General features: G+C 50.0%; 1 protein-coding gene across 1 annotated transcript in view; it reads right to left on the bottom strand.

Annotated features, from left to right (window-relative positions):
• Window positions 1-7,764, bottom strand: part of LMOD1 (leiomodin 1) — a 31,429-nt gene extending 23,665 nt beyond the window's left edge. Inside the window, exon 1 of the mRNA XM_045536221.1 lies at window positions 7,253-7,764. Within this exon, the coding sequence (XP_045392177.1) occupies window positions 7,253-7,513 (261 nt within the window). The 5' untranslated portion in view covers window positions 7,514-7,764. The remainder of the gene's footprint in view (window positions 1-7,252) is intronic.
• Between the last annotated feature and the right edge of the window lie 4,892 nt (window positions 7,765-12,656).

Consider the following 12,656-nt stretch of genomic DNA (forward strand, 5'->3'; position numbering starts at 1 on the left):
CTTCTCCTCAACACATTAAGCCTGCTCCCACCCCAGGGCCTTTGCATTTGCTGCTCCCTCTGCCTGGAAAGCTTTTCCCCAGAACTTTCCATGGCTGGCCCCTGTGGTCCACCCCCGGCTCTGCTGCAATGTCACCTCTTTGGTGGCAAAAACCCTGACCGCCCTGTCGGAAATGGACCCACCACTATGGTCAGTCATAGACTCTTTCCTTAAACAGCATTATTCTTCTTTATAATGTACATGCTGTGTGCATATTTGCTCTGTGGGATCTAGACATGCATGTATGGCTACTGTCTGTCTCACCCAGCCCTGTATGGTCTCCATGTGGGCAAGAACCTTGTCTGCCTTATCCACTACTCTACCCTGGCATTTAGAAAATGCCTAATATAATAGGAACCCACTAAATAGTTGGGGGATTAATGACTTAATGGCGTCATCTTCCCCCTTGCACACACAACATCATGGTGAACCCTGTCCATGAGAAGAACGAAGAGAATGGGGATGGGTGGCACAGACAGCAGGGAAAGGTGGGGAGGAGACCAACGTTCACCCGCCCTTACCCCCAGGTTTCCAACCCAGCGCTCTGCTCGGTGCTTTCTGCAGACTATTTGGCTTAAACCTCACCACTATCCTACACCAGGCATTGTAATTTCCATTTTATAGATGGGAAACTCAGGCTCAGAGAGGTAAAGTAACTTGTTGAGTCATTTAGCCAGCCACAGGCAGAATAGGATTCGAATCCAGATCCAGTTGGCCTCTGAGGAGACTATTCTAACCACTCGACTCAATGCATTCTGCACCCAGAGCTTTGCCTGGGACTCCTGCCACAAGGATGCTGCACCTTTCACCTGCCTGTCTCAGAGGGCGGGGGTCCTGCCAGTCCTGCCTGTTTGGTCAGGAAGTAAGAGCTAGCGAGGTGACAACCTGAAGGAGCCCGTGGGTCCTCCATGAGGGAAGGCAGGTGAGGGGAGGAGGCGGTGGGGGGCCATGGGAGCAGGAGGCCCTTCTATTCCTAGCTGTTTGTAAACAGCATCCTGACACTGGCTTGTCCTTTCCGCAGTGGACCCCAGAGACAGCTGAAGCCTCCAAAACAGGCTTGGCTTTCTGAGCTCATGCCGGGCTGGAAGGCTGCAGGCGAGGAGAGTCCACCAGTCTCGAAGCTCCCCCTAATCTCCTTTGCTCTGCCATTTTTCCAACCCAGCAACTCAGTTTGGACCCCTGAGCCGGGGGCGTAAAATAAATTAGGCAGAGGCTCAGAGAAATCAGGCCACGGGGGCAAGTCAATAAGCCCCGCTTTCTTCCTCGAACTTAGCTCCTTGCTTTTCTCCCCCCTTCCCCCTGTCCCTTGTCATGCCTTCACTCCCACTGACAGTATTTTTTTTAACTTCATGAGAGATTTAAAAAAATGTTGATTTAGCATACATACAGGTATGAAGTCTAAAGAATTTAGAGTGAGCCAAGGTCTCTCATGCAGTGCCAGACACTTTCAATATCTTATCCTATTCAATCTGCACGACACCCCTTCAAGGTTGATGTTTCATTCCCACCTGACAGGCACAGTACCTGAGCCTCCAGAGGCTGTGCTAACGGGGTGACACCGATGAAGCCTTTGGCACCAGAAGGGACTCAATAAAGTTAATGTTCTTCCTTCCTCAGGTAACTTACTCAGGTCCACTGGATCCGTAGGGGCAGAAGCAGAATTCAAACCTGGACCTATCTGATTCCGGACACCTACAGGCCTTCCACCTCCCCCACTGCCCAGATGCTAACAAATCCTTGGGGAACTGTGCGCTGGAGCCAAACCGCTTCCTCTTCCCTGGTTATGCCAGAAGTGCTCTGATAGGCAAGGAAGGCCTGATCTGCAAAGGCCTGTGTTCTCTAGCTCAGGGTGTTCCTGCTCAGCCTGGCAGGCACACGGACATCAGCTTCTCTTGCCCTCCCCCGATTCCTTGTGCTTTTGGCAGTTCCTCCGTTCCTGCCGTGTGTGTGTGTGTGTGTGTGTGTGTGTGTGTGTGTGTGTGTGTGTGTGAGCGCGTGTGTGTGCACATGTACGTGTCTGTCTCTCCCAGTGTACTTCAGTCGGGCTTTGCACACTCCGGGCCCAGCTGTGCGTATGCTGACGGCGTCTGACACAGATACTCCAGAGTCTCTTGGTGGAGAGAGAGGCCGAAGGAGCACAGACAGGTTAGACCAGGACTTTGTCCTCACCTTCCTGTCCCAGCCCGGGAACCATGAAGCCCCCAGAAACCTCGAAGCCTCCAGTCTTCCATGAGGGTGGTAGCGGCCCTCCCCTTGGTCAGTAGGAACTCATACCCCCCCCTTAACCATCTATATCCCCCTCCCACTGGCAAACCGTTTCATGTTCCAAGCACTCCTTGGTCCTATCCACGTGTCCTGCCATCCTTTTGCATTTGCCGTCCAGCCAAGCTCTTACACCTGCTTCCCAGCAAGGAGAAGGCAGCACGGGGGCGGGGGGGGGGGGGCAGCACTGGGGGGGGGCAGGCACGATGCCTCGCTTCTCGCTTACTCAACACTCTGTAAAGATGATATATATACAGAAGAAAACTTATGCGAGCAAGAACAATATTTAAAACAAACGCCTGTGGATTCCACCACCTATTTTAAGAAATAGTCAGCTGCTCTTTCAAACTCTGGATGGAGGCAGCTTCAAACTCCAGGGAGAGCCTTGCCCAGCCCTCTCTGGGTGGCTGCTTTTGCCTCCCTGGGTCAACAGGCCCCCATCACCTCTCCTGCCCTCTCCACCCTGGACTCTGGGGCTATTTTGGGTGTGTACCAGTCGGGGTTAATCTCCTTAAGCGACCAGCCGTGCTGCCCAGTGCACTCCTGACAGGGCCCAGCCCTCTGCAAAGGGCATTCTGAGGGTTGGTGCTGCTGGCCTCAGGCCTTCCCCAAGGGATACCACGGACACTGAGCCGTGAACTAGAACCGGTGGGGGAGGGGTGAGTTAGCACTGCAGGGGGAGGGGGCTGCGAGGCTGTGCAGGCAGCCGGAGGGGAAGGTCAGGAGGCTCAGGCCTTGTGGCTGCTGGCTAGTGAGGAGCTTCAGGTTTGCTTCTCAAGTTTACCTCTAGTGAGAACCTCCCTCCACCCCAGCTCGGCTGCCCCCGCCCTGGTCGGGTGCAGGTGCTAATCCCCAGTCCCTGGTATCACCAGGGAGAAGGAAGGGGGAGGCAGGCTGGAGATTTTCTTTCCCGCTTGGGAAGGAAAGAGAACACATGAGTTGACCCGTTGGGATCCGGTTCCTGAAACCTGAGCCCAGGACACGAGTTTCACCGAACTGCTGGCTACACGCTTGCGCAGGGGCTTTGTCTTCCACCTGGGCTGAAGGTGAGTTACCAGAGGACCGGGTGGAGCCACACTGGCCGAGAGGTCTGGCCCTTTAAGGGGAGGGAGAGAAGCCGGGTGGGGTCAGTTCTTCCAGGCTCCACCCTAACCTCCTGCTAACCTGGTAGCATTCATTCAACGAACAGAGGCTGGGGGCCTACTGTGTGCTGGGCCCTGTGTTAGCATTTGCCCTCCGGAATCACACGGGCTGGTAAGGGAGACAGCCAAGAAAGCAGGTAATTCCAAAAAAGCCAAGTCCTGAGGGGGATGGAACAGAGAGGGTATTGGGGGCTCAGACAAGGTGCCTAACCTTGTGCGGGGGCAGGGACGACTAACCTGCAGGAGTGGTGCCCCAGACAGGGAAGGACAGATGGCAGTTGGTCTGGAGGTGAGGGGGCATATTTATGAAAGAGGTGGTAAACAATCCAGAAGACCCCTGGAATATCCCACCCTGCTGAGGGAGAAGCAGCCCAAGGTCCCTTCTGCAGTCCAGACCCACTTGGCATGTAGCCAGAGCATGGCTGTTGGGGCTCTCCCCCCAGGAAAAGCCAGAGCTTAAGGCCCACACTGGGCCTGCCTCCCATTCTTGGTTTCTATTTTTTTTTAAATTCATTATGAAACATTTTAAACATATACAACAGAAAATAATATAACGAACACCCATGTAGACTCATCACCTCGCTTCAACAATTATCAGCTGGTGGCCAATCTTGTTTCATCTATATTCCCACCCAGATCATTTTAAAGCAAATTCCCAAATCCAATCAACTTTTCCCATAAATATTTCAATATTTATGTCTAAAAGATGAGGATGCTTTAAAAAGCTTATGTACAATACCATGATCACACCTAAAAGGAATGAATAAAAATTCCTTAATACCACTCAGTATCTCGTCAAGATTTGCTGTCTGTAACCCACCCTTGCTTTTAATAGTTATGTTCCTACTCACAGGGGTGGGGCGAGGAGCATTCAGCCAGACTGTATGACAGCCACTGCGCCTGTGACAGCCTGTGAGTGTGGGGACACAGCTCCGCAACACTCTGGTGGCTCCGTACGCATGTGTTTTGTGACTCTAATTAGGTTGTACATTCTCGAGGGCAGGGACTGGCATTATTAGGGTGGCAAAGATCTCAAAGTCAGGCAGGCCACTTATTAGCCGTGTGACCCTGGGACAGTTATTCCACCTCTCTGAGATAAAGGGAATAAAAATATTTATCTCCCAAGAATTGTCAGGCTTAAATTAAAGAAAGGGTGAATGTGGTTGGCATGTAGAAGGTTCTTAGTAAATGCTCATCTTGCTGTTCTTCCTCAAGTCAAGAGAAACAGGCTCACATTTCCTCCCTGTTGTGACAATTGTCTAGCTCCTCACACGGAGTGAAGGCCGCTGTTAGTGAGGGCTGCAGCTGGTCCGGCAGCCGGGGTCCACCCACCGTTCTGTGTCGGTGGTGTTGGTGACCCCCACCCTAAGCACCCAGGCTTTGCTTGTTTACTCTGGCCACTCGGTGACCCAACAGGCATGACTTGCACAGCCCTCAGGGGACGGAGGGAAGGGAGGGGCTTGGCAGGGGTAGAGATTTGCTTTTGGCTTGCTTTGCCAATTTCTGGGTTCCTTGACCCAAAGGAATTAACTTCATAGCTGCCGTTTATAGAGTGTTTGTTGTATGCCAAGCTCTGAGCTAAGTGCTTTACATTGTTACCCCTTTTCGTCTTCACAGCAATGCCCTGAGATGGGTACTGACATCCTCATTTTGTAGACGAAGAAACTGAGTCTTGGTACTCAAACCAGGTTTCTCTGATCCTGAAATCCAAGTTCTTTACTGCACACTCACTATTTTGCTAATGGTGCTAAACAGGCCACTTGCTAGGGTTCATTCCCATTCACCCAGATTTACAAAGATGACTTCTGCCCACAGCTCAGTAAGCACCCCGAACTCCAGCCAGCCGTTATGCCGACGTGTGCCCTCAGACTGGGGGGAACAGCCCAACTCCATGAGGGAAAATGGTCCTAAAGGCACCTCCACATACCAAGGCGGTGCACACAAGCACGCACGCCACCCTCTGCTCCTTGCCTCGGGCTCTGTCTGCAGAGAGCAGTGTGCACCTGGCAGGGGCGGGGAAAGCGGGGCAGGGGCGGGAGGCTGGCCACGGAATTCACTGGCTGAGCAAAAGGCTATGAGGATGAAATTTCCAGGAACATGAGAATTCCTCACACCGTGGCCTGAACATCTTGCTTGTGATTAAGAGTGTTTTGTTTGACTTCAGCCTCAGGAGTAGCTTTCTGAGCACTGGAAGCAGCCACTGGGCATGAGGCAGTGATGGGCACAGGGCCTGGGGACCGGGAGTGAGGGACAAGTACAGCCAAAGATTTACAGGGGTGCCAAGGCCTTTGGCTGTGTGTCGTTTCTTTCTGCTTGCCTCCTGATAGCTGTTTTGAGGCACCAGGCCCTCACAGTAAGTGCAATCGTTTTTTCCATAAACGTTTTCGTATTTACTCATCATGATCATAGTTACATCAGGGCAACCACCTGGTGCACAGGACATAAATTCCTGAGCCTCCTGGCTTCCCGCACTCTCCCCTCTTCTTGGCAGAGCCTTAACCACAGGCCCCGGCAGGGGGCGGGGGAGAGATTCAGGGCAGACAGAGCTCCAGCTCCTCCCCTCCCTTTGCCTTCCCCTTCTCGCCTCCTCCCTACTGTCCCATCCCTGCACGCAAGGAGTCAGGGCTGTGTCCACCAACATGCTCGGGGACTAGCAGTCGACAGAATTTCATACCCAGCCAGATATTCCACGGCAGTTTTAGATAATATTCCCTTCATCAGTTCCTCTGTGAAAATGAGCATGTCATCTCAAGCTCTGGGCCTCAGTTTCCATAGAAGTAAAACAAAAACAAGAATTGAGACTGAACTTTCTCTTGCAATAATTCACAAGTAACAGCTAGTGTGCAAGAGATGTGGCTGAGCAGAAGAGAACTAGTGCAGATAATTAGAAGAACAGTTTTCCCACCAAACACTCTTTCCTGTGGGCAAAGGGATGCTAGAAAGTCATTCTCAATTGGAGGGCAGGCTAGTTTGTCCAAAGAAAACACATATGAACACAATGGTGAAAAAAAAAAATTCCTTTGTGCCAGCCCTGAAAAGCAGAAAGCGAGTTTTGCTTAAGCCCATCCGAAAGTGGGCAGAGGCTTCCACAGACATCTCTCCTCTCCCCTCCTCTGTCCCCTTCCGGTGAAATATCTTCATCCCCCAGCAAAATGGCCTTGCTCGCTTGTAAAAGGGAGAGTGCAAAAACCAACCAAACAAAAACATCTTCCCTGGGAATAAAATTGAAGCTGCCACATTTTGAAGACACATTTCCCAGCCCATGGGCCCCTGGCCCTGTCTCCCCCTTTGCTTTGGGAAGCCCACCTGCCCCTGCCCCTCCGCGAATGGTCCATGTGCCACAAGAGGCCCACAGAGACGGGGGCTTAGAAATGAGTCTCTCTCCCATAAGGAGAGTTTAGCTTGCTCTTTCTGGGTGGCTGGCAGGAGACTGCAAGTATAATTCTATCCGTTTGCCCCTCCTCGTGTATGGGGTGGGATGAGTGCTGAAGAAAAATAAAGGCATTGAGGGACAGGGATGGAGTCAACTTGACAATGAACTCTTCAAGGACACCTTCCAGCTCCCATTCGACTAAGAGGCCTATTTGATTTTGTGGGATGGTGTGTTCCTCCAACACGTCCAACTGCCGCTTATAGAACAGAAATTAGGGGTAAGAGGTTCACACTGCTAGTTCAACGTAGAGTAATCAGTTCTGCAGCATTAAATCCTTTGTCAACAAGAACCTTTCTTCTAAGGAAAGAAGCATCCTAGTCCCAGAGTCACAGTCTCCAGCCCTCCGTCCCCCCCTTCCCTCCTTGTGCTCACTCACGTCCACGGACATCTCCCTCTGGATAAGTTTCTTGGTCTCCTTTTCGCAGAAGTTGAGCATGGCTTCCCGGTTGTACGTGCCCGTGGACTGCTTCTCCGTCTGGTTTCTCTGCCGCAGCCCCACGGGAACGCTCCCGTCTGGGTCCACCACATCCAGCTCCTTCTCCAGCTCCTCCATCTCCTCGGGAGACAGGGTGGACAGCAGGCTGTCGATGTCGGGGTCTTCGCTCACCTGCCGGCGGTACTTGGCTACCCTGGACATCTTGGCAAAGTGGGCTGAGGCTCTTGCCAGAGGCTATGGGAGTCCTGGGGGGCAGGGAAGGGAGAGGGTGAGCTGATCTGGAGGGAGCAGAGTGGGCTTGGGAGCAGACCCCCAGCTGGTGGAGGACTGCAGCTCCTTGGCCCTGCTGTGCTACAGGTGCTGAAGTGTTAACTGCTCGCAGCAGCCTCCCTGCAGCCCAGGGCTAGTGGACCCTGGCTGGTCTAACCAGCGGCCAATAAGACGCGACAACTGCCCAGCCCCGAAAGGGGAAGCCAATACCCGAGCTGGGGGCGGGTCTGCCTCGCTGTCAGAGCTGTTTGAAACTTGAGGACATTCCAGGGAATCTTGGAGCGCTGCGTGACCAAATTTAGTACAGAGCAGTTTAGCCTTTTAAAGACAAGGGGGCCACGCAATGAGAAAAAGATACAAAAATGCAGAGGCTGGCAGAAGCAGATCACAGCCACGGAGAGCCAGACAAGCAGGGACGAGGCCATGGGGGTTTGTGAACTGGCCGGCGCGAGGCATGTTCAAGCACATATTTTACTTCTCCATCACCGGGTGGATGTCGCTGTGGTCAGTGTGTGTTTCTTTGACTTCTTGCTACTGTATTTGGTAGTGTGCTGGGGGACTCCCAGGCACTTATGGCCCCAGGAAAGATGCTCAAGATGAGGGGCCAATACCGCTAACCACCCCTGTACCCATTCTCTTCTTCCAAGGACAACCTGAATGCTGAGCATCCGACACTCTAGCCTCCTTTGGCCACTTTGAGAGAGAGAGAGGAAAGAGAGAGAGAGAGAATCCTTCTCACTGTGTACCAAAACTGAAAACTGGCAGGCTGTTTGGGAAAGAGAGTAGGATCTGCAGAAGTCAGGAAACTCTTAAAGGGCTGTCGCTTTCCATGAAGCTCCAAGCCTCTTGGGAAAAGGGCTCAAACCTCCTCCAGTTCTCAGATGCTTCTTCCTCTCCTGGGGCATCTGTAGACAGACCTCCTTTGGGAGCACAGAGGAGGAGCTGGCAGGTTGCCACCCACATATAAATCCAGAGCACGATTTAGCGTGTCTTCAGGGAGACAGAATGCTGGGCTGTTGGGAGAGATACTATTGCAACAGGTCTGGCATGTTTCGTAGAAGGGCTTTCCACTGCTCATCCATCACGCTGCCCTGCACAAGTCACAGAGACATTCAATCTCCTGCCCCCCTCCCTGCTGCCACAAAATCCCTTCTAGAAGCCCTGGTGTAACCCATCGGGGTAGATGCTTCGATCTTTCCTGGCATCTTTCCATCCTAAGCCAGAGAGAGACAGTCACTTGATCAGCATTTGCTGAGTCCAGGGATCGTCTGGGACTAAAACTTGGCAGTGGCATTTAATGTCCACTAGCTCAGCTTTAGGTTAAGGCTGGGGAGAGGAACGGTGCTCGCTGGTGGGACTAGAGGACAGAAGTGACGCAGGGAAAGCCCAGAGGGAAGAGTGGGGGAAGGGCTCCGGGAAGCCTGGGGGCTGTCAAGTTAAAGTCAGCAGACAAGCTGTTGGTCAGCCAGTAGGTACATATTAGTATTTATTGATTGCCTATTGTATGTCAGGCATTGTTCTAAGAACAAAGGATATAACTAAAGATACAAAATCAATGTGGTCCCTGGCTTTTTGGACTTAAATTCTATCAGTGAAGATATAATAGTTATTAAACAAATAATTTTAAATAATCCATTAAATAGTTAAAAGTCAGCAAAATGTCTCAAAAGAGAAGTACAGAGGTTACGGGGAAAATACAACAGGGGAGGCTGGATAGCAGTTTGGTTTCACAGTTAAGAGCTTGGGCCCTTGAAGCCAATGGACCTGTGCTAGGTTCTGGTATCGCCACTAACTGGCCACGTGACTTTGGGCAAGCCACCTTCTTCTCGGAGACTTGGCTTCACCATCTGTAAAATAAGGACAACGGTTGTGCCTACCATGCAAGATTTCTGTGAACATTAAATTAGGTCACACACATGAAAACATTTAGTTGATATACCTGATTCATGGTAAACACAATATTTATCAGTACATAAATATTATTATAATTATTTCCTCTTGTCCTATCTTCTTTTCTCCCCATCCTACATCTTCTCTCACCTTTTCCTCTCTTTCTTTCAACAGTAATCACCCTCACATACACACACACACACACACACACACACACACATACCCCTTCTCACCTGGCTCTCACTTCATTCATTCATTCAAGCATTTATTCAGATACTATTTTATATATGTAGCACCCTGCCAGGCACTATGAGGAGAGGGAAACAAAAATAATCACAACATTGTTACTTTGTTATTCTCTTAAAAATGTATACTTTAATGGGATAAAAAATAATTAGAATGTAAGGCAAAGTAAAGCAAGCTAGAGAGGTAAAGGAATGGTTAAGAGAGCAACTGAAGACACATTAACTTTGTAGGGAGACAGGGTCAGGGTGTGGTCACAAAGGACTTGAGCTAGACCGTCCCTGGCTTTCCCTTTGATTGCTGGGTGGCCACAGCACGCCTTGCACTCATGCCCTGCCCCCATGCCCTCTCAGGTCAGTTGCTCTTCACTCTCACGCTGCCTAGAAAAGGCATCACCTTCTGGGGTCCCTGGCTCTGGGGCCAACTTAGCCACCCTCTAGTCCCCCAGTCAGCTGAAAGCAGCTCCCTTCCCAGCTTCCAAGGAGTCTTCTTTTTCAGGATTTTTGCAAATATAGTCACTGCACCCTGTGGAGGAGTCAGAGCCTAAAGGCAAGTAAGGATCTTCAGCCCCAGGGTCAGCCCCCGGCCCATCTGGTACCAGTGGCCTTTTCTTCTGGGCCCAGTGGTCTCTGCTCTAGGAACATCCTCAAAAATTAAATGCACAATTTCCAAATTTAAAGGGCAGGACTCATGGCCTCCAAAGGTTTCTACACATAAACCCCTGTATCTTTTCTGCCTCAGGTCCCACAATTCCAAATAGCTGGCTTTTCTGACAAGCCTTGGACTCCACCTGAAGCCTTTTACTCCCTAGGGCCCCAGGGAGACTGCTCACTGCTCTGAAAATCTTCCCTTGGGTTTCCATTGCTTTCTTCTATCCTGCCTTTGTATCCTGGACCATTCTATCAGGTAAGGCCACCACAGTCCCCTAGACTTCTTTAAGACTCACTAGGGAGAAATTAGAGTACTGATTTCTTTTCTTTGCACCCTTTAAAAAAATTTCTTCACTCAGCATCCTGGAGCCAAATGGAAGTGGGTTGAGGAGGGATGACATCTTCCTCCTCTAGCCAACAAAGACTAAATCCTGGGCCTCGCCCAGCCAAAACTATCCTGTAACTGTTGCAGTTAAAAGAGAGCAGAGAGAGAGAAGTCTAAGAATGCTTGCTGGCCCCTTGAGCAAAGCCTCCCAGAACAGTAAACTTCCAGATAGGAACTTTTGGAATGAAATGAGCTGAGTAACCACACCCAGATTCTGGACTTTGTAAACTCAGAAACTCAGTGTCACGGTGATGGTTAATTTTATGTGTCAACTTGAGTGGGCCATTAGGTGCCCAGATTAAACATTGTTTCTTCATATGTGTGGGAGGGTGTCTCCAGAGGAGAATAGCGTTTGAATTGGTGGACTAAGTAAAGTAGATTTCCCTCCCCAGTGTGGGTGGGCATCATCCAATCCATTGAGGACCTGAATGAAAGAGCAAAAGGCAGAGGAAGGAGAAACTTGTCCCTCTTTTCCTGCCTCATGGATGAGCTGGGATATTTCATCTCATCTTTTCCTACCCTCGAACTGGGATTTGCACCATCGGCTCACCTGGTTCTCTGGCTTTTGGACTTGGACTGAATTATACCACTGGTTTTCCTGGGTATTCAGCTTGCAAACACAGATCATGAGACTTCTCAACCTCCATAATCACGTGAGACAATTCCTCATAATAAATCTCCTTATATATATACGACCTATTGGTTCTGTTTCTTTGGAGAACCCTGACTATTCTTGGTGATTGAGTCAAAAGAATCAGCCTCACAAGATGCATAAACCGGTGTTAACTACCAAGTGGACAAGAATAGCTATGAGCACAGGTCAGGGCATTCTCTCCTGTAGGGAAATCTATTTAGAAGCCAAATAATAATTAGAAGACTGCATAATGAATATGGAATAAGAGCAAAGAGAAGTAGCTAGAGCTAAGGGATATTTCATCTGGGTCCTGGTGAAACACGAAAAAATATCCTTGCCCCATGAGAGCGTAAATCTCTAGTTACTGAAATATTTATGTTCACTAGGTCTGGGGTGCTGACTAAACATCAGGTTCTTGCTGAGTTCCTCCTTTGAGGCTTCATGTTACTCCTCTCCCACATTCTCTCTTCAGCTTGTACACTTAATTAGATTTAAGTGTTCTTAATTACAGTCACATTCCAAATAGGCCTTCTGGAACTTATACATCCAAATCAGATGAACTGTTCTCACATACAAGACATATTTATTGATAATCTTTAGTTCTATGGAGGGTTCAGTTCATCTGTTTACCTCATTTCCAAGCTTTTGGAGGGAACTTCACTCTTCTTTGTAGTCTTCTATTACTTATTACACTGACTTTTCCATAAAATAAATGTGTACATTTTAAAAAATTTATTTTTCTTAGAGACAGGGTCTGGCTCTGTCCTGCAGGCTGGAGTGCAGTAGCGCCATCATAGCTCACTGCAGCCTCAACCTCCTGGGCCCAGGCGATTCTACAGGCGCATGCCACCAGCCTAGCTAATTTTTTTTTTTTTTAATGCTTTGTAGAGATGGGGTTTCTCCGTTATGTTGCTCACGCTGGTCTAGAACTCCTGGACTCAAGCAATCCTCTCGCCTTAGCCTCCCAAAGTGCTGGGATTATAGGCGTGAACCACCGCATCGGGCTGTTTCAAAGTCGATTGCAAAAGTACAGAATGGAGAAGAGCACCTTTAACAGCCATCACATGATTGAGGTTTTTTTTTTTTTTTTTTGGTTTGGTATTTTTTTGGACTTTGTCCCCGCCCCTTTAGTCTCCTCTTCTCGGGGCTGAACATCCCTCACCCCTTCTGGTGATCCTGGCGTCTGTGGCTCGCAAATCGGGGGCTGCAAATTGGTCACGGCACTACAGATGGCCCAAATAGTTCCGCTTCACAAACACTGAGCATCTACTG

Source organism: Lemur catta, chromosome 23 (assembly GCF_020740605.2).
Source record: "Lemur catta isolate mLemCat1 chromosome 23, mLemCat1.pri, whole genome shotgun sequence".
Taxonomy (NCBI): Eukaryota; Metazoa; Chordata; class Mammalia; order Primates; family Lemuridae; genus Lemur; species Lemur catta.